Raw genomic sequence first — 25441 nt, 5'->3', positions numbered from 1 at the left:
CTTTCTGGAGCAGGCGCACATTGTGAAACTCTCCCCATCTTCATTCCACATCAGCGCCGACATAAATCTGCACACAGAACTATGATCAGTGGCCATGTTTGTTCTTCTGATTAACGTGGCTGAGATGCTTATAATGCTCAAGGGGAGCCTCCATGCTAAGCAGTCCTTCATTTAATTGTTTTCAGAAGGTTACAGTGAAATGGGTCCTTTGAAGAATTACATTTTTAACAGTGATTGTGATATAAAAAGCAAAGAGACATTCTAAATTGGTATACATGTTTGGTGTGGTGGTGTAGTATGAGGGCTCCCGTGTTTGATCTCATTTTGCTCTGTTACCTTATGGATATTATTGGTGTCAGACGTGGCATGCCGCTCACCTACGGGTCGTACAAGGCATGTGCATAAAACATGAGAGGGAAGCCAGGGGACCGAACGAGTGTCAAAGTAGCTTCTGAAGTGTAATGACTTCTGAAGTGAGTGTAATGACCCTGAAGGTCACACAGTAGTTTGAGAAATGTTCCCTCAATGTTCTGGGCACAATTTTAACAAGTTCAGCCAATAATTAAGTTGCTCTGTTTTAATAAAAAAAATGTTTGTTTTTTTCCATTTAGGATCAGTATACCAATGTTTTTTCAATCTGTCAAAACAGTAAAATCACTAAATATAGCTAAATGCCTTATTGACGCAGATTGTCAACAGTAAAATCGCACTGTTATGAACTCCTGAAACAAACAAGCTGGCTTGTAAATGTAGGGCAGCACCAATCCAGTCAGCCCACTGGCACCACACACACACCACAGTCTGACACATGAAAGTACCTTCAGCTCAATTACAACAGAACCACAGGACAGCAACTTCATCAACAGTTCAGTCTGCAATAACCGTAACAGCCACACCACAGTCATTTTCACATTTCATTGATAACAAATGTGCTGCCAGAAATATGCCAAACGGTGCCGCCTTTTTCATAAGCTCTCGAGCTCTTCTGCGTTTCTCACACAGACTGCAGTGGAGCCAATTGTAGCCATTATTAAAGTCATATTTCACAGCTTTGCCTGTAAATCACCCCAAAATGTTTCAAATTAGTTAGATTACTGTTTTACTTTGCTGTTACTGCACTGTAAAACCTGATGAGTTAGTTCAACTCAAACCGTTTGAGGAAACCGATTGCCTTAAATCATTTAAGTTTATTAACTCAAACAATTTAAGCTTAAAAAAATATTTTATTTGTGTTCAAGTAACTCAATAACTTATTGTTAAGATAACTTGGGTAAATAAAGTTAATAGTACTAATTCCATTCAGTTAACATAACTTAATTCTATGAAGTACACTGTAAACCCAAATAAGTTGGCAGAACTCAAAATACTTTTATTAGTATAAACTTAGTTAGCTTTAAAAAGCTAATCTGCTAACATAGTAAATGGTAACAAATTAGCAATAGTATGTTATACAGAAACATTTGCTGTATGAGCACAGCAATATAAATGGATTATTTACTCTCAAATCAAGCTGCATGCACCACTTGTCACCATGATGGTAACTATCCTAAAGCCAACATTAACAGAAATTCTTCTAAATTAGCATAACAAAACATGAATCCCTACTAAATCTCACACATAACATTAATCTTACACACAAAAAAACATTATATTACACTTAATTTTAACATTTACTCTCCCTTTCGAGTGCCATCGGCAAAGCATGCTGCAAATAGACATCCCAGCTGTTTCAGTTAAACTTAAGTTCGTCTAAATTGAAATAAATAATTTCATAAAACTCAAAACAATGAAACAGTTCAGTTTACTTAAAATATATCAGTTCAGTGAACTTGAAAGAAAAAGAAAGTGCTAAATACTCATAAAAGTTAATTTGGCTGAACTAATGTGTTTAATTCAAGTTTGTCCTACTCAAACCAATTAATTATTTTGAGCATTAGGGTTTACAGTGTGCTGCAGTGCGTGCTAGACAGCTCTCATGTGTCAGAGGGTGGTTTGCAGGGTGGGCCGGGAAAACGAGCATCGTGTTTCGCGGTGGGACAAAAATGTGCTATAGCAAACAACCGTAAGCAGAGCGGGCACTCTTATGTGTTGTTTTAGCATTATATACGGTGAATCCTCAACAACATCAGCAGCCAGTGAACTCCGTAATAGTATAGCCCTGACTGTGATGCATCTGGAAAAAAAGAAAAGGTTTCCCTGAAAATATCCCTAAAAAAAATGCTGGCCAGCTTTCAAGGGCTGACTGGACCGGTGCATGGATCCACCGGATGATTCATTATGAGATATGAAAACATTTAATTATGGTAAACCGGTTTTGGGTAATGTTATGACTCACATGCGTGAGCCAGTGTAGATCATTATAGTATAGTATAACTGGTAAAGGTCACTAGACTGAATCCGTGGGAACTCATGCAGAGAGTATATCCGCTGCCCTGTGCTATAGGCCGCTGAGTTTAGTAACGCCACTATATATAGGCCACCCAATGCTGTTGATATTGCTTTCACTAGGCCCAAACATTATGGATTCTCTCACTCTTTTAAAACGTAACACAATCTATTGGTGTCCACTGTTGAAATTAAGAGCTGATCATCAGCATAAAAGATACGAATGGCTGATGTTTATGGTACAGCATATTTTTATATTGCGCAGAAGATATTATAAACATCTGGTGACTTGTTTTTGGAACACTGTCATCTAGTCAGAGCAAAACTTGTGAAACTGTTATGGGGAAACTCCTCATTTAAAAGTTTTTCTAAACATTCACCTATGGGTTTGGATTACTTGCCAGGAAAAACAAAATCTATCATCCTATTTTGGAGTGAAAAACAGAGAAGAGCTAGAAAAATCAGCAGGATATATGAGTTCTGCTGTTAGATAGCTGTGAAATCAGCAATGTCAACAAACATATCACTGCTCACTGAATATAAACCCATCCATAAAATCAGCCAGAACAAACACATAGGTGACCATAGCCAACATAGCACACAAGCAAAGCCACAAAGGAAAATTATAAAAATGGTCAAAAAGTTTATTTTATGAATGTACTTATTTATACTTTTGGAAGTCCTACACCCTTAAATTGAATTAATCATTATAAGTTATTCTTTATATATTACTTTCAAAAAAGACCAGCTCAACTCATACTGTTAGAGTCAATCATATTATGACTGCAGATATAGTCTAACTGCTTTCACTTATGCATAAATTTGATTATATTCCCTACTATAAAAACACATATCTAAATAAATTACTGGCATATAACCAAATACATAATTTCCAATGAAATGCATGTTTTTTGTCTTATGGAAACATGTAAATTGTTCAACTTATATAACTTGACGAAATTGTTTACTTTGTACTTTATTGTCCCTAGGGAAATTTGGAGTGGACACGATAAGCATTTCATCACCTGATAAAAGTATTACAAATAACCATACACAATTACACATCCATAACACCAACACCGGTATCTTAAAAAAAGCACATGGAAAATAAGAAGTCATCACTGAGATTCAACAATCTAATAATTGATACCTGCACAAACATTTTTTAAATCTGGTCAACTATTTATTTACATATTTACATTTAGGCTTTTTATTTAAATTAACGAGAGAGAGAGTGTGTGTGTGTGTGTGTGTGTGTGTGTGTGTGTGTGTGTGTGTGTGTGTGTGTGTGTGTGTGTGTGTGTGTGTGTGTGTGTGTGATCAAATGACATGTGGGTAAAAAATACTGCATTTTATTGAGAGACCCCTTTAAAATGTTATTTTCCAACGATGCAATTTGCGAAAAAGTGAAAACTAAACAGAACATGTTCATTTGGAAACTCCCTGCTATTCCTCCTGTCCTACAGGTGGCGGCCGCGCTCAGTTCAGGCTTCTGTTCCCCCGGCTCGCCCCATCAGATGTGAGTGTGACAGCGGATCAGTGCAGTGCGGATGAACGATGCTTTGATTCTCATTCATGTCAACAGTCTGAAGAGCAGCCAAACCGACGTCTCGCGCTTTCACATGAACGGAATAAAATGCAGCCGGACGATTCGCAGTATTTGCAGCGGTAACCATTACATTTAACCTAAACGTACATCGCAGTATGACAGCGTTATGTTAATACGATTATGACCATGTATTAAGGGAGAGACACTGCATATAATCCGTGTATACTATACTATTAATCTGGGTATTTACTCACGCTGGTTTTATTTCCAAGCGAATTAGTTCATTATAATTTCTATATAGTCGTAGTGTAAATCTGGGTCAAATTCATCCGCTCCACTTGCAGATGGGCGTGGTCTACTGTCACCATCCCGTTGTGATGCCAGTGTCTCCAATCTGCTCATCTAGACATTTATGTAGTGTTTTGGGCGCGTCCCGAGTGAGCTGCACCTATGATGCACGCTCTTGTGCTCTTTAGGCTTGACAGCAGCACACTAGGGTTTGAGACACAGCCGATGTTTATTGCAACTCACTGTCACATCCAATCTTGATCTCTCCTGTGTCTATTAGGAAATGTAGGATTGGTGATATAGATGTGCATCCCACAGAAAAGGCTCTAGTGGTGTATTATGAGGTGGAAGCATCCATTTTAGGAGAGTCGGGCAATCCCAGGCATGAGGAAAAGAAGGAATGCCAGAAAATGTAAGCAGATAAGCTGGTGTATGCACACACTCTGTACATTCTCTATTCTGTTTATTACATTTCATTCAACTTTTTTTTTGTGTCTATGTTTGTTCTTTAGCATCAGGCTGAGGAGTCTGAATTCCAGCACTGATATTTCCTCCCTGGCCAGGAAGGTGGTGGAAGAGTGTAAAATCATTCATCCATCAAAACTGGCGGAGGTGGAGCATCTGCTGCTGTATTTAAAGAACCGAAAGAAGCCCAGCAGTAAATGTAAATCCCTCTTAAAAAAAGTTTTTTTTTAGATGTACTTTTATATGAGCTACTCACAATCGTGTTGTTTTTAGTAGTGTTTGTTTATTTATTTATTTTTTATCATATAATATGACATTTTAATGGTGATGGCATTTGTTGTTTCATGTTGTCTGTCCTTAGCGGAGAAGAAGGAAAAGAAACCACCGAAACCCAGAGAACTCCTGCCGTTTGAAGGAATGGAAGTACGCTTTGTTTCCCACCCAAACACATTTGAAGTTTTATGTAATTAGGTCTGACAAAGTGAATATATTAACACGAGTGATTACTTAAAAATGGTAAATGCTGCTTATTTTGAATGCCGTTTATCTAATTTGACATGAAAACTGATTCATTTTTACCTACTAATGGAACAAACCTTTCCAATTTGTATATAAACTAAACCCTGATGGGGTGTCTAGCAAAAGTAAAGTTATTTACAGTCTTTGAATGCTGTAATTCAAACAACAATGAAGCTCAACAAATAAAATATCACACACAACCTCCTTGATAGAAATGTTAATATCAATAAAGGACAGTGTCTTTACATAACAGTCCTATTATTTAGTTTCCTGAATGCTTTAACTGTGACAGACTTTTTAGTTGATTGATAGCCATAGTTTTAACTGAAGTTGATGTATTCCCAATTTTCCATAATCCTTTTTTTTTTTTCAGGTTGAGGAGGAGGCCAATATTAATAAAATCGATGAATACATAGAGCTGTTGTATGACAGCGTCCCAGAGAAGATCAGAGGGTCCACTCTGATCCTCCATTTGGCCCGTAACCCTGATAACCTGGAGGAGCTCCTACATAATGGTACTAAATTAACCAATTGATTTTTCCTCAATTCACTGTCAACAGTATTATTATTCTATAACAAACTTCCTTCTCAAAACATATGAAAAGTCATGAACTGCCGCACAACAGCAGCAATTGTAGCGGTTTTGACTTCTCTTGCAATATATTTTTTATTTTTGTGGTGGAGTGTGTTGGATTAATCTGTATCAGCGATCATTATCCAGTTGCTTGTGAGTTTGTGATGTGTTTAATGTTTTTCAGAGACAGCACTCGGAGCTCTGGCCCGGGTATTGAGAGAGGACTGGAAACACAGTGTGGAGTTAGCAACTATTATCGTCTACGTCTTCTTCTGCTTCTCAAGGTACACAATTCCTTTACAGCTTTTTTTGTCCTTTTGTCAACAGCCATACTCATTTTGTTGTGATGCTTTAAAGAGAATAGAATAGAGTAGAATAGAATAGACACTGGTCAAGGAGAATTTTAGCATGCAGATAATCATGCTGATGTTTACAGGGATAGTTCACCCAAAAATGAAAATTCATTTACTCACCCTCGAGTTGTTCCAAACCTATATGAGTTTCTTTCTTCTGTGAAACACAAAAGAAGATATTTTGAAGAATGTTTGTAACCAAAAAGTTGTGGGGCACCATTGACTTCCATAGTATTTTTTTTTTTTTTACATACTATGGAAGTCAATGGTGCCCCACAATTGTTTGGTTACCCATATTCTTCAAAATACCTTCTTTTGTGTTCAGCAGAAGAAAGAAACGTATAGGTTTGGAACAACTTGAGGGTGAGTGAATGATGGCAGAATATTCATTTTTGAGTGAACTATCCCTTTAAAGTGTTGTCAGCATGGTGAACTCTCTGAGAGGTGAAAAAAAACACTGCAAATAACAAATCCATTGCTTCACAATTCATATTTTTAAACATTTACTTTAAATCACCTACTCTGAGCATTTTTCCTGTTATGATCAGATCATGATCTTTAAGTGTCTGTTTGTGGGGACATTAGACTGATTTTATTGTGTGGTATAATTCGTAGATATTTGGCTTATTTATTTGTTGAATTTATCTGTCAGTTACACTATTTAAGGGCTGCATATTTTTGGATTCAGCCTAATGTTGGCCTATGAATACATTCAGATGGATATATTTGTCCATTTTGTCCCATCTCACTGTTATTTTTTATCTTGCTGTCTAGTTCTTACTATGTTTTGAGAGGTATTTTGGTGGATATAATATATGCTACCTTCACTTTTAATTTTTTATTTTAAGAAGCAGATTGCATACCATTTATCATTCTGATATAGCTCTTGTATAAGGTTGAAAGCCGTAAGAAAACCATGATATGTTCTCAAAACATCTTTAGTGGCTGCAGATCAGGTTACTGCTTTCACTGAGATAGCTGTCAGCATTTATTTGAGCTATGAAAGAACTCTCATTTGAAGGTTTTCCTTGGCTCTCATTTTCAGATGGCTAATGTGGAAATTTCTTTCCACAAGCTAGAATGACTTTGACGTTTGAAGGATGTATTTGAAATGTACGATGAGTTGTTTGACCCGATCTTTCAGTTCTGTGTATGTACTAATCAGGGCTAGAGTAAGAAATTCATCTGGCACGTCCGTCTCGGTGTCTCTGCATACCAGCCATTGTCTAGTCCTCAGATTGTATCGCATGCATCAGTGTCTGGCTGAATGTGCCAGTAGAGTTCGAAGGAGGACAGACCCTCACGACTCGTGTTCTTCCTGCAGTTTCTCTCAGTTCCACGGGCTCATCACGCACTATAAGATCGGCGCGCTGTGCATGAACATCATCGAACACGAGCTGAAGAAATATGACCTGTGGCAGGATGAGTTAGAGAAGAAGAGCAAGGCTTATATCCTTTTTGTCAATCGCTTTTTAATCAAAAAGTCAAAAATGAATCTCTAAATTAACATGTTAAATAAACTAGATTATTCCTTAACATATCCACGTGACGAGGACCCTGACAACCAGAGCTTGCGGAAGGAGCACGAGAAAACCCTAAAGAAATACCAAAGCCTCCTGGTCAAACAGGAGCAACTGCTGCGAGGTACAGGAAGTGAATTTTTATTTTATTTAATTTTTTTACAAGTTTAGTAGGAATCATTCATTAAGCTTTGTTTATATGTTCCTCTTCCTCCCTATGGCTCTAGTTGCGTTCTACCTGCTGTTGAACCTGTCTGAGGACACCCGCACAGAGCTCAAGATGAGGAACAAGAATATTGTGCACCTGCTGGTCAAGTCTCTAGAGAGGGAGAACGAGGAGCTGCTGGTGCTGGTGGTCTCCTTCCTCAAAAAGCTCAGCATCTTCTTGGAGAACAAGAACGACATGGTAAAACCCCTCATATATTACCTTTTGTAATTCTGATCTCACAATGTACTTAGCCAGTGTATCCGGTGCCGGTATGTTCGTGCCGGTGTCCACTGGTGTCCTTGCCGATGCCTGTGTCCGTATCTGTGCCGGTGTTTGTAACCGTGCCGGTGTCTGTGCTGGTATCCGTGCTGGTGTCCGTTGTCAGTATCCGTGCCGGTGTCCGTAACCGTGCCGGTGTCCATGCCAGTATCCGTGACTTGTCCGTGCCAGTGTCCGTATCCGTGCCGGTGCTTGTGTCTGTGCTGATGTCCGTGCCGATGCCGGTGTCCGTATCCGTGCCGGTGTCCGTATGTTTGTCGGTATCCATACTGGTGTCCTTACCCATCCTTGCTGGAGTCTGTGCCGGTGCCCACTAGGGACCAACAACTGTTTGGTATGCCACATTCTTCAAAATAACTTTTATTTTCAACAGAAGAAAGAATCTTATTTGGCCACTTTCGCCTAAATGTCTGCCATTCTTCCGTGTACATGCCGGTGTCCGTATCCATGCCGGTGTCCGTATCCATGCCGGTGTCCGTATCCATGCCGGTGTCCGTATCCATGCCGGTGCCTGTATCCGGCCATCTGTGCCGTGTTCGTTGTCTGTATCCGTGACGTGTCCGTGCGGGTGTCCGTATCCGGGCCTGTGTCCGTATCCATGCCGGTGTCTGTATCCGTGTTCGTTGTCTGTGTCCGTATCTATGCCGGTGTCCGTATCTGTGCCGGTGTCCGTTTCCGTGCCGGTGTCTGTATCCGTGTTCGTTGTCTGTGGCTGTATCTATGCCGGTGTCCGTATCTGTGCCGGTGTCCGTTTACGTGCCGGTGTCTGTATTCGTGCCGGTGCCTGTGTACGTGCCATCCGTGCCGGTGTCCATATCGGTGCCGGTATCTATGCCGGTGCCTGTGTCTGTGCCGGTGTCTGTGCCATCCGATGCCGTGTTCTTGCCGTTGTCCGTGCCGGTGTCCGTATCCGTGTCGGTGTTCATATCCGTGCCGGTGTCCGTCTCTGTGCCCGTGTCCGTATCCATGCCGATGCCGGTGTCCGTATCCGTGCCGGTGTCCGTATCCGTGTCGGTGTTCATATCCGTGCCGGTGTCCGTCTCTGTGCCGGTGTCCGTATCCATGCCGATGCCGGTGTCCGTATCCGTGCCGGTGTCCGTATCCGTGCCGGTGTCCGTATCCGTGCCGGTGTTCGTATCCGTGTCGGTGTTCATATCTGTGCCGGTGTCCGTATCCGTGCCGGTGTCCGTGCCGGTGTCACTAGGGACCAACAACTGTTTGGTAAGCCACATTCTTCAAAATAACTTTTATTTTCAACAGAAAAAAATTATCTTATTTGGCCATTTTGGCCTAAATGTCTGCCATTCTTTTTTTATTTTATATTTTGTTACCTTGTAAGGCTTTGTTTTTAAAATAGGGACATTAGTTTGGCTGTAATGCTCAGTCAATTGCAAAATAATAAAACCAACATGAAAAAGAATCGTGATAAAATCGTGAATCGTGATTTTCATGAAAACAATCGTGATATGATATTTTTGCCATATCGCCCACCCCTAATTAAATTGCTCACAAAGGAATCGATAAGATTAATTGAAATTTTTATTTTATAACAGTATCCGATTTCTGACATCAAGTATTCGATTAGATTTTCGATTCCCAACTCTAATTTATAAACATTTATATACATTGACTAATTCGTTCCCTTCGTTTTAAGTAAATCATGCACACAATATAATAATTCGTTCTCTCGTTTTAAGTAAATCGTGCACACAATATAATAATTCGTTCTCTCGTTTTAAGTAAATCATGCACACAAAATAATAATTTGTTCACTCGTTTTACTAAATCGTGCGCATAATATAATAATTAAAATAATAACAATAAAAAAAATTCTCTTTTTTTTACTTAATCGTGCACATGATATAATTATTTGTTCCCTCGTTTTACTAAATCTGGGCCACGTTGTAATAATTTGTTCCCTTGATTTAGTTCAATCAAAACGAGGGAATGAATTAGAACAATATGGCCATGAATTACTAAATCAATGAAACAAATGATATAGTGTGCACGATTGACTTAAAACAAGGGAATGAATTAGTAAATTGTGTCCATGATATACAGTATATATTTTGTCCTGCTTGTCCTACTCTGCTCCACTGTCAGTCCACCTGGAATCAATCTACTCTGGCTATGAATGTGCATTTATCAAGACAGAAGTTGTTTTTTATTCCTGTATCCCTTAATCAAATCCTTGTTGTAGATAAAAGAAATGGACTAGTATTGGCTTTGAAAATCTTTCATCATATACGTACATAAAAACACATGTTGGACAAAAATTTCTGGCTGTTGTAGGAACAACTGAGAAAAGAAGATGATTCTCTTTGTTTCTCCAGACTAAGCGATTTTCAAAATGAAAAGATTGTTTAAATAATTTCATGTAGGCCTAGTTGTTTCTTTCGACATCTAATTTAAAATGTATTACGTGTACTTCACTTGTGCGTTTGTAATAGGCAGAGATGGACACGGTGGAGAAGCTGGCTCGTCTGGTTCCATGTGAACACGAAGACATGATGAACGTCACTCTGCGACTCCTCCACAACCTCTCCTTTGACACGGGCCTGCGCACCAAGATGGTGCATGTGGGTTTACTGCCCAAACTCACTACTCTGCTGGGTAACTCTTACCTTTCATACAAATGAGATTGGACCAACGTTCCACTGTAATTAAATTGCACAGCAAGTTTTTTTTTTTTTTTTTTTACATTTTCACACATTTTAATGCCAAGGACTTTGCATCAGATATAGTTCCACAGTAGTTTTACAAGAGATATTGCCTAAAACCCTCACTGAGAAACTTTGTAGAAATAATAACAATTATATATATACCCTACTGTTAAATAATTTGTGGTCGGTAAGATTTTTTTCATGTTTTTGAAAGAAGTCTCTCATGAAAGCTGCATTTATTTACCGTAAAACTTCAAATAGTAGCCCGGGCTTTTATTTTCCCAAACCGTCGAATTGCTCCGGCTTGTATTTGAGACAGGCGTCTATATGAGACAGGCCTTTATAATTTAGTGTTGAGATGTTGTTCATTGAGTGTATGTCTCTAATCTCTAAAAATCTCCAAATGCTCCACGTTAAACTGCGGTCTTCCAACCTTTTACTATCGCGTCGTCAATTGATTTTGATTAATATGCGCGAGGGAGAGAGACCAAGACAGCGCTCGTGTTGTTTGAAGACGTGAGAGTGCGCGCGCGCGGCCGGAGCGCTCTCTCTCTCTCTGCTCGTCCGCGCCCTGTCAAGCGCAGCAGTTATTCTATTCTACATCACTCATCGATCAAAAAAAGCTTTGGAGGGACAAAAAATTGCTTTGGCGGCCGCCAAAAAGCGGACGATCTGACGGTTTTAGAGGATTAAATACAACCCGAAACTAAAAAACAGACCCGGCCTCTATTTGAGACCGGCCTTTATTTACCCAAACCTGCAGCCACACCAGGCGTGTAAAAGAGACAGGCGTCTATTTGGGACTCGGCTATTATTTGAAGTTTTACGGTAATCAAACATACAGTAAAAACAGTAATATTATAAAATATTATTACAATTAAAACAGCTGTTTTCTATTTTAATTTATTAATATATTTTAAACTATAATTTATTCATTTGATTGCTGAATTTTCAGCATCATTACTCCAGGCTTCAGTGTCTGAGTTTCTATCATCTAGAAAATTTGAGGTAGTACAGCAGGAGAAACTGAAATTTAATGGCTTTCCCTGCTGAAAAATCCAGAAAAAACTGCATTTCTATTTGAATAAATTTTCAAATGTAATTTATTCCTGTGATGGTAAAGCTGAACTTTACTTCAGTCTTCAGTGTCACATGATCCTTCAGAAATCATTCTAATATGCTGATTTGCTGCTCAAGAAACATTTCTCAATGTTGAAAACAGTTGTGCAGTGCTGCTTAATATTTTTGTGGAAACCGCGATACATTTTGTGGTTAATAGTAAGTTCAGAAAAATACAATGTATTTAAAATTGAAATCTTTTTAACATTATTAATGTCTTGCTGTCACTTTTGATCAGTTTAATACATCCATGCTTAATAAAAGTATTCCTTTCTTTAAAAAAAACCCCAAAAAAAACATCTTACCGACCCAAAACCTTTGAACGCTAATAAGTTAACTTTGACTGCCCTAAAAATACATTTTGTGAAACCTTTTTATTTTTTTTCCTTATTGTTTTGCTCACTTTTTCCTGCACAATCCCTGGACCGGTTTAAAAAAATCCTGACAATCTCATCCAAGCCCAGAATGTTACGTTTTTAATGCAGTATAATATTAAGAATGAACAGGATAATATAATTTTCCTCTTTTCCATTTAAAATAAACCTTTTTGGCCCAGCAAGAAATTGGATAAAAATTGTATGAGTGAGGTTAATGGACAAATTATATTTGTAAGGTTTCAAATTAAAGTCATCTTTAGACATTATACACTCTTATCATCAAACTAGAAAGAGACTATTTAAGGTTGCATTCAAAGATTCAAAATCTTTGAGCTGTATGATCTACATCTGAATGATTTTCTATACAAGCTAAAGAATATACAGTTACATTGAAAGCAAAAACCTGCTTTGGCAGCAGCTGGTTCAAGTGCAGATGATGGAATTATATGGCCATTTCTATCAGATATCCTGAATCATCAAGCTAAGCCAAACACATTTACCCAGTGATTTTGAGTTCAGCCACACATGTCATAGGAGAATAATTTCATTTTTAGTCATTCACAACAATCCAACAGCGCTTTCTGTACTCTTTGTCAGGCGTCAACCACAATATTTTGGGTAATTCGAGGCCAATCACGTGCTGCTCTTTTGCTAACCAGCTCGGATGACACCTCCGCATTTGGAAATCATTTTCGTGATTACATCTAAGGACTTAATTGCTTTAGGGCTGGGCGATATGTCATTTATTTTTGCCGATAATCGCCTTTAAAAATATCGTGATATCCGATAATATCGTCTACTCCGCCTGCGCGCGCCATTGCTCATGTCCGATGTAAACATTTTCCCAGCATAAAAATGAGGACGACGGCTTAATATCCAAGAAAAGATGCTCATCGTTAATTTGGCAGTGTTATGGATTTAAACCAAATGCAAATGGGTGAACCAGCGGATCCAACAGAGGCTATCTGCAGGCTTTGCAAAAAAGAGTAAAGGTTAAAGATGCGCAGAACACTAATTATTATAATAACCAAACAATTATTGCTGCACATTTTTTCACTGTGCCAACCATTAACACTCCAACAGTTTACGAGGCTACCTGGCTGGTGTCGTAAAGCCCGTCCGTGTCCTCCTACTCTCGCTGAGGTGAGGCAGCGACGTGGGTCATTTGTGTCTGCAGACACTAACGAGAAGCACATGTTCCAGCCACAGAGGGCCCGCCCAAGACGGCCCTCGCTTATTAATGCCACTAAAATATATGCCTCCTCCTGTGTCCCCAATTAAACAAACTAAGCAAACCTCTTCTCTCCTTTTCTTTACCTACTCAGCTTTCCCTCACTTTTTTTCTCCCGAGCGGTCACATCTGCTTCTAATCGCCGATGTGATAATGTGTTCTAGGGTGTCTCGGGTCCCACCTGCCATGGTTGGACTTATAATGACTGATTATACCATTGATCTATCCGAGTGTTTCCTATCTCACAGGGGAGTATCAGCATTAGGGAGGAAGAGTAGGAGGGCGTAAAGTGTTATTAATGAGAGTGTTTGTAGGGAGAAGTGTGAGTGTTTGGGTTGCGTGTGTATCTGTGCTCCCTCTCTCTCCCCCATGGAATGAGTTTGGATCGTGATCGCATACACCACATGCTCTTATCTCCAAACTCTATGATAAATAACTCGCTCTCAGCACGAGCCAGTATAAATACATTGTGTAACTGACCACGACTGATCAATTTAGATAACGCTTTAAAAGTTTACACATGTTGTGAATCTCTCTGAAGGGTTTTTTTTCTCTCATTTTTTTTTTCTGTAGGTGATGACACGCACAAGCACGTAGCGATGCGCATCCTGTACCACATCAGCGTTGATGACAAATCTAAATCCATGTTCGCGTATACTGACTGCATCCCTCAGGTCTGAGTCTTCTTCACTTTTATTCACTTTTGATTATTGAGATTAGGGCTTTTAATAATCAACATTATTCTGTTGATTATTTCCTAAATTAATTAGGGTAACACTTTATTTGACTATGTCCTTGTTACACGTTACATGTTGTTACTATAGTAATAACAGTATATTATGCATAATTACATGCAACTAACCCTAAAACACACCCTAGTCTTAACCATAAATAACCTTATTGTAAGAACATGTAGTTAATTAATATTACTTAGTACTTAATTATACATTTAGACATTTTAAATGTATAGTTACAATAATTGTATAACTATTATACTGTATTATTCTTTCAACTGTATAATTGTAAAAAGGACACTTTTAAATAAAGTGTAACCTTAATTGGATATTCTCCAACTTGCCCAATGTTAAGGTTTTGATAAAAAGAAATAAAAAAAAGCAATACAGTTTAAATGACCAAATAAATTATTTTAAATAATAATATTAAGCAAAACCTAAGAAAGATTAAGAGAAATGAACAGGTTCTAGCAGGACATAGACATCATTTCCTTCCCTTATCATAGTAGCACGTTACATGTAATCAGACAAATTTTTTCAGTAATGAAAAAGTAATACATTTTAATGTATTATAATAATTGTAACTTGTGTTAAATATTCAGTAGTAGTTGACTTTAAAACCTAATTTACCTGCTTTTACGGTTTTGATCCATATGATTGGCATTTGTTTGATTGACAGGCTCTATGAAGTTTTTAGAGTTAAAAACTAGTTTGATGGAGGCATTTAATTGTAAGGGACAAAAATGAAATGCTCATGTTTTTTGCATTTCTTAAGTGCCATTACTGATGGAAGTTCTCCATGCACAGTGCAAAGACCCTAGCCTGGTTAAAACCAGACCATTCTCAGTTGTAACTGAGTTATGGTCTGGCAAAGCGTCATAGACAAATCATTTCCAGAGGGGCGTCACCAACGGACGTCGCGGATAGACCTAAAACCAATCAGAGCGATGAAGGAGATGACGTATGCAGAGCGGCGGAGAATCTCCACGTTCAAATCGCTTAAAACAGACGCGATAGCTGATTCGAACGAGTGATGTTCGACGGCGGCATCCATCTTTGTAATGTAGGCTACAAAATCTGCTTCAAAATCCCAGCGCTGTCGTCATCGTGTAAAGCCCGCCCCAACGTTTCTGATTGGTGCCTCGATTTCGGCGGATTGGAAATGAGCTTGAATGAGCTCTTTGCCAGACTAACTTTCAGAGCAAATCTAAATTTGCCGGAAGTTGTCTGGGTTTTCCCAGGCTACAAAGACCCGACTAACGGATTACAAAATTCATTGTTTATCATTTTCATTATCAAGCGAATTATTCTCATTTCATTTCATTTCTTTATTTATTTGAGCATCTGGGTTCACCAAAATTCTATATAGTAACAAGGTTCAGCCCAGTGGGCAAAACTAAAGAAGGATACATGCGCAATGAGTAAGTAAATAAATAAAAACGTGGATATGATGCTCAAAAGGAGTAGGCAGAAGCTTAAGCTTATTGACGCCTACCGCCTTTTATACATTTGAACAGTAGTTACATTTACTACAATCAAGAAGACAATTGACACATATTTATGTTGACCTTTTCCAGTGACTATACAATCAACAATATTAACTCACAACCATTCTGATGATTCCAAGACAAGGAAAGAAGAATCATCAATTAGTACAAAAACCCATCATTGCCAGTAACAACTAGTCACCAATCTTTTAATTTGCTCTTTTGTTCCTTATTGTTATGAATTCAATGCATTTAATGGCCACAGTTGTTTATAATTATAAATAGTTTAATTATATTATATATTATAATATCTTTATTATCTTATATTATCTTTTTAGTTTGCCAGTCACAAAAATACAACATAAATAGATTGCTCTGCAGCTAATTCCCTTTCCACGTTTAAGGATATTCTTCCGTCCTGTACTTAGACAGTATGACTTGTTTATACTTTGATTTGAATTGATAAATGAATGGGCACTGCTTGAGTTGGGCTCTCAGGTTATTCCAGAGCCTGACACCACACACACACACACACAGACACACACATGCTTTTCCTCGTAGTTCTGAAAGCCGGTACTTTAAGTTGGCCATAACCTCTCAAATTGTAACAGCTATCTATTTTTATGAATAATTTTTGAATATTTACTGGTAGTAGGACCCGATTTGCTTTACACACTAATTATGCAGTATAAAAATCAATTAAGTCCATAAATTTGAGCATGTTACTTCGTAAAAACAATATATTTGTATGTTCGAGGTATCCTACCTTATGAATAACTCTGATTGCTCGTTTTTGGAGTATTACAAGGGGATGTAGGGAACTTAATTATTACCCCAGATCTCAATTCCATAAGTTAAGTATGACAAAATAAGACTGGAATACAATATATACAGTGCCTTGTAATTTAAAACGTACTTAGCTTTATTTATAATTGCAATATTTTTTGATATCGGTAACACTTTGGCTATTTTCTTTTTGTCTGGAAAAGTTCCAGTTTGGAATGAAGCATTACATATGTGGGTTTTTATTAATCTCATATTAATGTCCAAATAGTCCATAGATGATTTATTTTTACATTTATACACAATAGTTTTGATTTCAGTCTCGCTCGCATCAGAAAGGAAGATGGTTTGAGGGTACCTTTCTAAAGCTGAATCCACCATTATGTTATTACTGCTTGCAGGGATTTTGGCTGCTAATTCAGGATTCTAAAAGCTGTAATTGTATGTACAGTATGTCACATGTGGCAGGACAAAATCTGTTATGTGGTGAGTAATGATTCCTCTTTGTAGACATTTGTAAGTAATATAGACGGTATGCACCTAGTAGTCATCCTGGTATTCTATGCATACAGAAAAAGTGTATACTGCACACTATGTGCATACTGTACTCAGGGCCGTAGCTAGAGGATTCGGGGCCCCCTGAAAAAATATTGATGTGGGCCACCACCACACGATGAACATGGAGGCCCACATAACAGAAGATGGTGATGTTGTTGTAAAACCTTTATTTTAAAAGTTAAATGTTTATATAAAAATTACAACTAATAAAAAAGCAAGAAATTGTTAAATAATAATAAAACCAATTTTTAAAAAGTAATAAGTTTTTTCCCCCATCAGTCTGTTATAATTCATAAATCAAAAAGTAAACATTTAAAAAATTGACAAGAATGCAGTCTAATTCAAAAAATAAAAGCATTCATTGTCTTATTTTTTAATAAAGATAATATGGAACTGGTAATATTATTAAATAAAGCGAATACATTTATTCATCCAAGTGCAGTGTGTTTTATTCGTGTTTTCTCGATGTTTTAAATATCATCAGCCGGCAGGTCAGATGCATAATGCAATGCGTCGTGACTCGTGTAATTTTTTTAAAACTCTAGTTACAATACTGTAAAAAGACAGGAATTTAGACCACTGCACGTAATCATTCGGTCGACTGCGGCGCGCACCGATAATAAAAAATGACTGTACACGGCAGACTGTAGACGGAAGTTTTCTAATTCCCAGCGAAATAACAATATATAACCGGTCTTTAAGAACGTCTTGATCGACTGGGATACAACCACTCTCCTTGCCTCCCTCTCCGTCTTTTCCTGGCATTTCTGGTTCCCTGATTTGTTTTCTTTTCCCCGACATTTTTCAGTCAGTTAGTCTCCTGCTCTTCCACCAATTTCATCGTTAACTTCAGGCTGCCGCCTCAACTCTGATTGGTTCTGTTCACGAGCTGGGGCGGGACTTACAATTTTATTGGGTCCATCTGATGTTTGTCACTGACTCTGACTGAATAATTAATACATACTTTAGGTCGGACTAAACCATTTTTATGGAGGTAAGAGAAGCAGATATTTGGAAAAATATTTACCCAAATTGCACGTTTTTGTGGTTTTCATTTAAATCTCAGGCATACAACTAATATAAATATTAGAATTATTCATACTACAGGGGCCTAAATAGTGTAACTGCTGGATTTTGTGGGGCCCCCTGGGCAGCGGGGGCCCCTATAATTGTCACCACCTTTCACCCCACTAGCGACGGCCCTGACTGTACTGCATAAAGTTAAATTGTACTTTGTTATTCCAAATACTGTATGTTATTTGCTGCTGTTGTGTGTGTCATGTATGTATCATGTGTGCACCGCACAGTGTTGTAAAGTGGGCTAATTGTAGTGCTGTCTTTCTCTCACATGGCGTTAATGAGATAACAGAGCTAATTTAATAGGAGGGGGCCTCTGTGGGGTCACCAGCAATTGCCTGGGTACAATTTCTCTGAAATAACTTCTGCCTGAGCGTTGTCATCTTTAAAATGCTTGTCTTCTCTAATTGGGTGAAAATGCCTACCAGATGCTTGTTAAAAAAAAAGTTAAATTCCTCAACCTAATCGCTCTGCCAATCCGCTTGGAGACGGTTGTGGCATGATGTCAGTCAGAATAGCTGCGGGATTCCTCAGGGAGTTATGTAGTGTTTTTCTTTCTTTCTTTCTTTCTTTCTTTCTTTCTTTCTTTCTTTCTTTCTTTCTTTCTTTCTTTCTTTCTTTCTTTCTTTCTTTCTTTTTCTTTTTTTCATTTTTCATTTCATTTATTTTTGCGCTCGTGTACTCCTACTCTTACAAATTAAAAGTAAAAACATGAACTGCTACATGATTTATGTGTAACGAGTGGCTCCCTACATTATTACAGGAAGGTGGTACAGCAATCACATGACATTTTCAAGAAATTTTCTGTGCGCAAACATCCGAAGCGCGCATACAGAAAGCTGCCTCTCAGACAGAGCGTGGATAGCCTATTAAATCGAGTTAATAAAAGTATCTTTATTGATTGAACTTGTTCTGGAAAAAGTAGTATCGGTGCATCCCTAGTTTTTTTTTTCTTCCTTTCTTTTTTGTTTGTTTGTTCTTTCTTATTTATTTATTTATTGATTTATTCTTTCAGTGGTTCATTCTTTCTTTCAGTTTTTTTGTTCTTTCATTCATTCTTTTGTTTGGTCTTTTGTTTGTCCTGTCTTTCAATTTTGTTAAGTACATACTTTCATTCTTTGTTGCTATAATTTTTTGTTTGTTAATTATTTCTTTCGTTTGTTTGTTCTTTCTTTCATTCGGTCTTTTGTTATTTTATTTCTTTCAGTGTTTCATTTTTTTGTTTTATTTTGTTTTAATTCTATCTTCATTCCTTTCTTTTGTTTGCTTGTTCCTTCTTTCGTTTTTATTTCTTTCTTTCAGTGGTTCATCCTTTCAGTTTATTCAGTTGTTTATTCTTTTGTTCTTTCATTCATTCTTTTGTGTTTTTTTGTTCTTTCCTTCTCTCTTCCTCATTTTGAAGACTCCCGTGACTCTTCATCAATAGCTAAAGTCAGTCTGTCGGGTTCTGCCTCTAGATCTGGTGTCCCTCAGGTCTGCTCTGGCAGTTAGCCTGGACCCTCTTCTGGAAGGGAGGATTTAGATCAAACGGCCTCGCTGCTCTGGGTTCTGAACTGGCGAGGAGAGGCCCGGCATTGGACTCATTCCTCTGCCACAAAGGGGTCTAGATATAATTACTCAAAGCTGTGAGGTGTGTGTGTGTGTGTGTGAGGAAATGCTTGCAGGGGTTATGGAGCTATGAAACCATGGAGAGCTCAGAGACGGGGGAGTGGGGGGGATGACTCAGGGGTACGAGGCAGGGCCTCCCATTGCTGGTAAATAGGAGCAAGCAGGTGCCAGTGAGTCTAGACTGCATGATTTGAAGGCCTGGGACCAAGTTATGTGATACTCAGTATGGGAGAGGCCTGATTGCTCACTGGTGCCTCTTCACAAGCCTGCATTGGACTGTTTGTGCCTTCCTGTTTAACATCCAACTGGCCCACACCATGGCTGTGCCCATTGCTTATCTTTCTTCATCTGTTCATCTCCTCATTCTTCTCTTCACCCACACATGCTCAATTCATTGGCCGCTGTACAGTTATCTCCTTAAGATAGGCCTGCAGTGTCCCTCTCATTGGGCCATTATCAGCCGCTGTGTTGACCTGATTAAAGTAGACTGTGGGATATTGCCTCAACTCTCTCTGGCTCATGAATAAAAACACAAATAACAATCCCTTCGCCAACACTGACAGCACTAATACTTCTCCCTGTCAGGAACCGTCTGTTTCATCATTTATTTCTTTTCTTTTGTTTTCCCTCTGGTTGTTGCACGATACTCCACATGCAATCCTCCTCAGTTTTAAATTGTGCTTCAATAGGTCTATTGTGACATCACTCTCCGAGGACATTTGGAAATCTCATAATGTGCCTCATTGTCACGTACTATTGGGGCATCACATTGAGCTTTTTTCAGTTACTTTTCTGTCAGACAGGTGTCAGTCCAGATGAATGTTTCTTTGTGATTATTCTTATAGTAGTAATTAGTTCTTATTCTTAAATATTTTACAACAACAACAATAATAATAACATGGATTTATTTATTGTTGTTGTTATAACATGTATGTAATTTATTTAATTATTATTTATTTTTAAATTACAATTAAAATATAATTTTAAATATTTAAATATAATTTAAATATAATTTGAACTATTACTATTAATAAAAAAATATTATTATTATTATTTTTGGTAGTTTATTATTAAAATATAAATATCGATGTTAATTGTCATCATCAGAATTATACTGAATATAATCTAAATAAAATCAATAAAATTTTTATGTTCTATTTCTTTACTACTTCACATTTGGAATCACACTAATTTATACAGTAGGTGAACCTTAAGCAAAGTGAATGGACTAAACTGGTCTAAAAGGATCAGAGTCATTCTAAGCATGCTATCATGCTAATCAGCGTGTGCCTTTAAGCACTTGAGACACCGTTTCCGGCAATTTTTGTTTAAATACATTTTCCACTTCTGTAAAATAAAGTCTGTCAATGCATATATTCTGTGCCATTTTTGCAGCAGTGTAAAGACAGTTTGGACAACCTCAAAGTTCCTGATAATTTTTTTCTGCTGTCCTGACCAAACTTTTATGTCAAGCCCTGCTATACTTTTATAGCATGCTGATTCAATGTTTTCATGTATGATACATGTATTTTGACATTTTGAATGATATCTTGTTGTGTGTAAGCAGCTCATGCAAATGCTGTTTGAACACGGTGAAGAGAGAATCGACACCGAGCTCATTTCCTTCTGCATCAACTTGGCTGCTAATAAGACTAATGCTCAGATTATCTGTGAGGGTAAGAGCCTGTATCTCATTTCCCCTAGACTACACTGTCACAAACATCTGTGTTTACATGTCATATAGCATACTGTCACACATCAGCGACTTTTGCTTTCTGTAATTAATAATACATGAAGTCTGATCAAACTTGTGATTAATCTCTGTCTGAAACTGATTATTTGAGTATTTGCTCTGCAGGTAATGGATTGAAGATGCTGATGAAAAGAGCACTCAAACTAAAGGACCCGCTGCTGATGAAAATGATTAGGAACATCTCACAACACGATGGACCCTTGAAACAGCTCTTCATTGTAAATACAATATTTCTGTCATTCCATGAAGAGTCACACAAGTTACACATTATAAACTTACTGAATACATCAAAGCATCATTTAGCATTGGCATGTTAGTAAAATTAGTTTTTAAAAATTACAAGAAGTTAGTCTGTGTTAAATGATTGCTAGAAACTCCTAGAGATATTTGATGTCATTTACTCTCCAGGACTATGTGGGTGATCTGGCAGCTCAGATCAAGCTGGAGGGCGAAGAAGAGTTTGTTATTGAGTGCTTGGGTACAATGGCAAACCTCACCATACCTGACCTGGACTGGGAGCTCCTGCTGAAAGAGTACAACCTGGTGCCTTTCCTCAAAGACCACCTCAAACCCGGTAAAGCTAACATGTACCTGTTTGTGTAGTGTACTACACTGTATATGAGTAGTTGACACATAACAGGCGGGTGTACCAGGATCATGTAACAAGTTTTTCATAGTTCTGTGCAGATAAATCACCTTCTGTTTCATTCCTACTGACCACCAGAGGCAGTGTAAAGCACTAGTGGATAATCGCTGCGCCAGCTAGATAGATCGAGAAGAATATAACAACAAAGTCACGTCATGACGCAGACCAAGACGTGAGGATATAAACCACAGCGACTCGGTGCCCAGCCTCTTTCGCTTTCTCGCTTTTGATAGGTCGTTTGTTTTTCACGCTGTCCCGTGCAGCTTACCTGAGTTGTGAGGATTCGCCCTCCCAAGCTGTGACAGCGCGCTCTACACTATCATCAGGACGGATATCTTGGATTATTTTTCTTCACTACGTGAGTGCATACGATTATTTGTTGTTGTGTCGGCGATACTCTGTGCTTCACGGTACTATCCGGTAGCTGGTTTCGACCGCGCTTAGGTTGCGTTCACCGCAAACCTATAACGTTATATCAGTTTTATATAAATATGTATTTATGTTATCATTAGGGGTGTAACGGTTCACAAAATTCACGGTTCGGTTCGATACGATACACTTGTGTCACGGTTCGGTTCGGTACGATTCGGTACGTTTCCGATACAGCAAAAAGAAAGAAATGCCAGAGAAATTTCCTTGATTTAATCTTTTTAATTATATTTTTATTAAAACTAACATCATAAAGTATGATATTTTTTAACTTTGAGCAATGATGGAGCTATACTTGACTTTTCTTAGGAGCTTATAAAACAAAACAGCTCCTTGGACAAAATTAAATGTAATATTGTAGTAGTTATAAACAAAGGTTTATTTTAGTTCAGATTAACATTTGAGGGCAGCAATTGTATTCATAATGTCAAAATAAAACCGACGTAATGTTACTTGATAGCATTATAGCCTACTATTCCTGCCAAACTTCCATGGTTACAGTTAGTAGTGTTACTACAGTAAACCCATGGTGAATGTTGCTGATCTGTGGACACTGGATAGTTCATTCATGGCACAATGTTTCTTCCTGGTTTCCACGTCAGCGCTGTTTGATCCGTTAATAACGGAGAAATGCGAATGTTTCTCACTAGATCTTGCAGCGATGTTATTACTTCAGTGGCGAATTCAAATGCTTTCTTTACTGGATTTGGCTGTGTAGTAACAGTGCTGATGATTAAGATCGGCTCGCGCTGTATTTGTCCAAACTGATAAACGGTCCTTCAACCACACAATAACGAGTGGTTTCGTTCCGCTTACATTACATTTGCCATTTGATGTTGGGCAATGTTGTGGTCACGCACATTATGAGCGCGCTTGCCACGCGTGACGCGCCTTCATTTGAAATAACGAAATTTTGGTCGGCAGGAAAAATGGTCCAACGAACCGTTCGGTTCAAAAATGCGTACCGAAAACCGAACCGAAAGCCTCGTACCGAACGGTTCAATACGAATACGTGTATCGTTACACCCCTAGTTATCATATCTTAGATTCATTGCATACTCGTCAGTGTGCTAGTCATTGAATGCCTCGCGGTTCTATCCGAAGGCAGACTTGACTTTTACGTTACTTGTGAGAGCGTTTCATGTTATAGAATTTTCGGTTCTATCCGAAGATTTTTTCGAACTGCTCAGTGGGTGTTATTACAGTTTTAAGTGCCTACAGTGCTAACCGAGGACGTGTTATTGAAGGAGTCATGGATCATAGCTCTCTCATCTCCGTTTCAAGTTGCAAGTTGTGTCCGAATACGCTTCTTCTCGACGACGGACACGATCGATGCCCATCATGTTTAGGCGCTCAACATCTGAAGGAGGCCCTGACTGATCCATGTTTGCATTGTAGTATGCTACCGATGTCAGAGAGACAGCTTCGCCTTGCTGAGTTAGACATTAACTCGCCTGTTAGCCTCACACAACAGCCGCGACGCGCTCAAAAAAAGCGTCAGCAGCTGCTGGCGCTCCGCCGAGCAAGAAGAAATCTGTACTACAGAAAGACACTTCAGAACACTTGTTATCGAAGACTGTAGCTTCTCTCTCTTCAGAAATGATGGAGATGAAACGTCTTCTTCAGTCTTTACAACCCCCAGTGTCGGCCCCACATACTAAGAACACACCAGTGGATGAGAGTGATTTCCAACCCCCACATGCTATAGATTTTGACGCGCTCTCCATGGCCGTGTCTAATTCACATTTTCTTGATGGAGAATCGGTGGAACCTGCCATACAACACACCCTCCCAAACAATGTTTTTTCTAACCTATATGCTACAGGTGGTTCGAGCGGTGGGTCTGTACATTCATCGGGCACAGGCCCATCTGCTCCAGACTGTTCTGCAGATGGCGGTGGCTCGTTTGGGTCTTGACAAATCACCTGTCCAACCCATTCAAACCAATGGGTTCTTCAGACAAGCTGCTGATAGTAATGTGTTCACAATGCCACCGTGTAAGGATTTTGTGACAGAATTCTCTAGTGCCCTTACCAGTCCCAATGTGCCTAGGAGGAGGTCAAAGACAGCCCGCACTCTTGCCGCAATGGCTGAGGCTGACTCCATTGGGGTAGGACAGGCACCTGAAATTGAACAGACGGTTGTAGCTTTGGTGGTATCACCAGATGAGGCTCTAAGGGGCAATGTACGCTGCCCGAGTGCACAATGTGGATGTACTGACACTTTATTGAAGAAGGCATACGAGTCGGTAGCCTATATAACTCGAGCTGAGAATACTATCTGCCAACTGCTTCTTGCCTGCTATAACACATTAGAGTCAGCGAGCGTTGACGCTTCTACATCTCAGTTCTTACAGACGGCTCTGTTGACTATGGGTCGTGTGACTTGGGAACTTGGGACACTTTCAGCGACCCTTCTAACAGCCCGGCGTCAGGTATGGCTTGCTCAGGCAAGGTTACCTGAATATTGTAAGAAGACACTGAGAGAACTGCCAATTGTACCAGGACATCTTTTTGGCCCCAATGTTTCTGAGGAATTGGAGAAGAGAATGAAGTTGTCAGAAGGCACACGACAACTGACTCCGGTTCCACGAGCACCACCTTTTAGAATGCCTCTGACTCCGGCTCACCCACGTTATCCGGGCTCAGAGCATCGAGTGCGACAGCAGAACATTTCTCAGCTTCAGGCTCCACAGCAACATAGAGGGGCTGAGGAGGCCCAGGGACGCCACCCTTTTCACCGTCATCAGCAGGGGAGACCACGTCAGCGACCCCCAAGGGTCCTAAAGGCAGAGGCCAAAAACTTTGAAGCTATGGGGACGGCGGTCAGTCGTTTT

The 25441-nt window shown here is 38.9% G+C and overlaps 1 protein-coding gene across 2 annotated transcripts in view; it reads left to right on the top strand.

Annotated features, from left to right (window-relative positions):
* Positions 1-3892: 3892 nt before the first annotated feature.
* kifap3b (kinesin-associated protein 3b) overlaps positions 3893-25441 on the top strand; it is a 38727-nt gene continuing 17178 nt past the window's right edge. The window contains exons 1-14 of one of the 2 annotated variants that reach the window (XM_056244674.1): positions 3893-4053; positions 4503-4634; positions 4735-4886; positions 5049-5110; positions 5580-5721; positions 5965-6064; positions 7458-7582; positions 7679-7777; positions 7881-8059; positions 10591-10753; positions 14104-14204; positions 21345-21453; positions 21636-21748; positions 21939-22104. In XM_056244674.1, the coding sequence (XP_056100649.1) occupies positions 4022-4053; positions 4503-4634; positions 4735-4886; positions 5049-5110; positions 5580-5721; positions 5965-6064; positions 7458-7582; positions 7679-7777; positions 7881-8059; positions 10591-10753; positions 14104-14204; positions 21345-21453; positions 21636-21748; positions 21939-22104 (1675 nt within the window). In that variant the 5' untranslated portion in view covers positions 3893-4021. Of the gene's footprint in view, positions 4054-4502; positions 4635-4734; positions 4887-5048; positions 5111-5579; positions 5722-5964; positions 6065-7457; positions 7588-7678; positions 7778-7880; positions 8060-10590; positions 10754-14103; positions 14205-21344; positions 21454-21635; positions 21749-21938; positions 22105-25441 lie in introns of both variants that reach the window. The other variant, XM_056244675.1, reaches the window with a different exon arrangement.

This window comes from Rhinichthys klamathensis, unplaced genomic scaffold (genome assembly GCF_029890125.1).
Source record: "Rhinichthys klamathensis goyatoka isolate OS25496 unplaced genomic scaffold, OSU_Roscu_1.1 h1tg001043l_1, whole genome shotgun sequence".
Classification (NCBI taxonomy): domain Eukaryota; kingdom Metazoa; phylum Chordata; class Actinopteri; order Cypriniformes; family Leuciscidae; genus Rhinichthys; species Rhinichthys klamathensis.
This window is presented reverse-complemented; position numbering and strand designations above follow the sequence as displayed.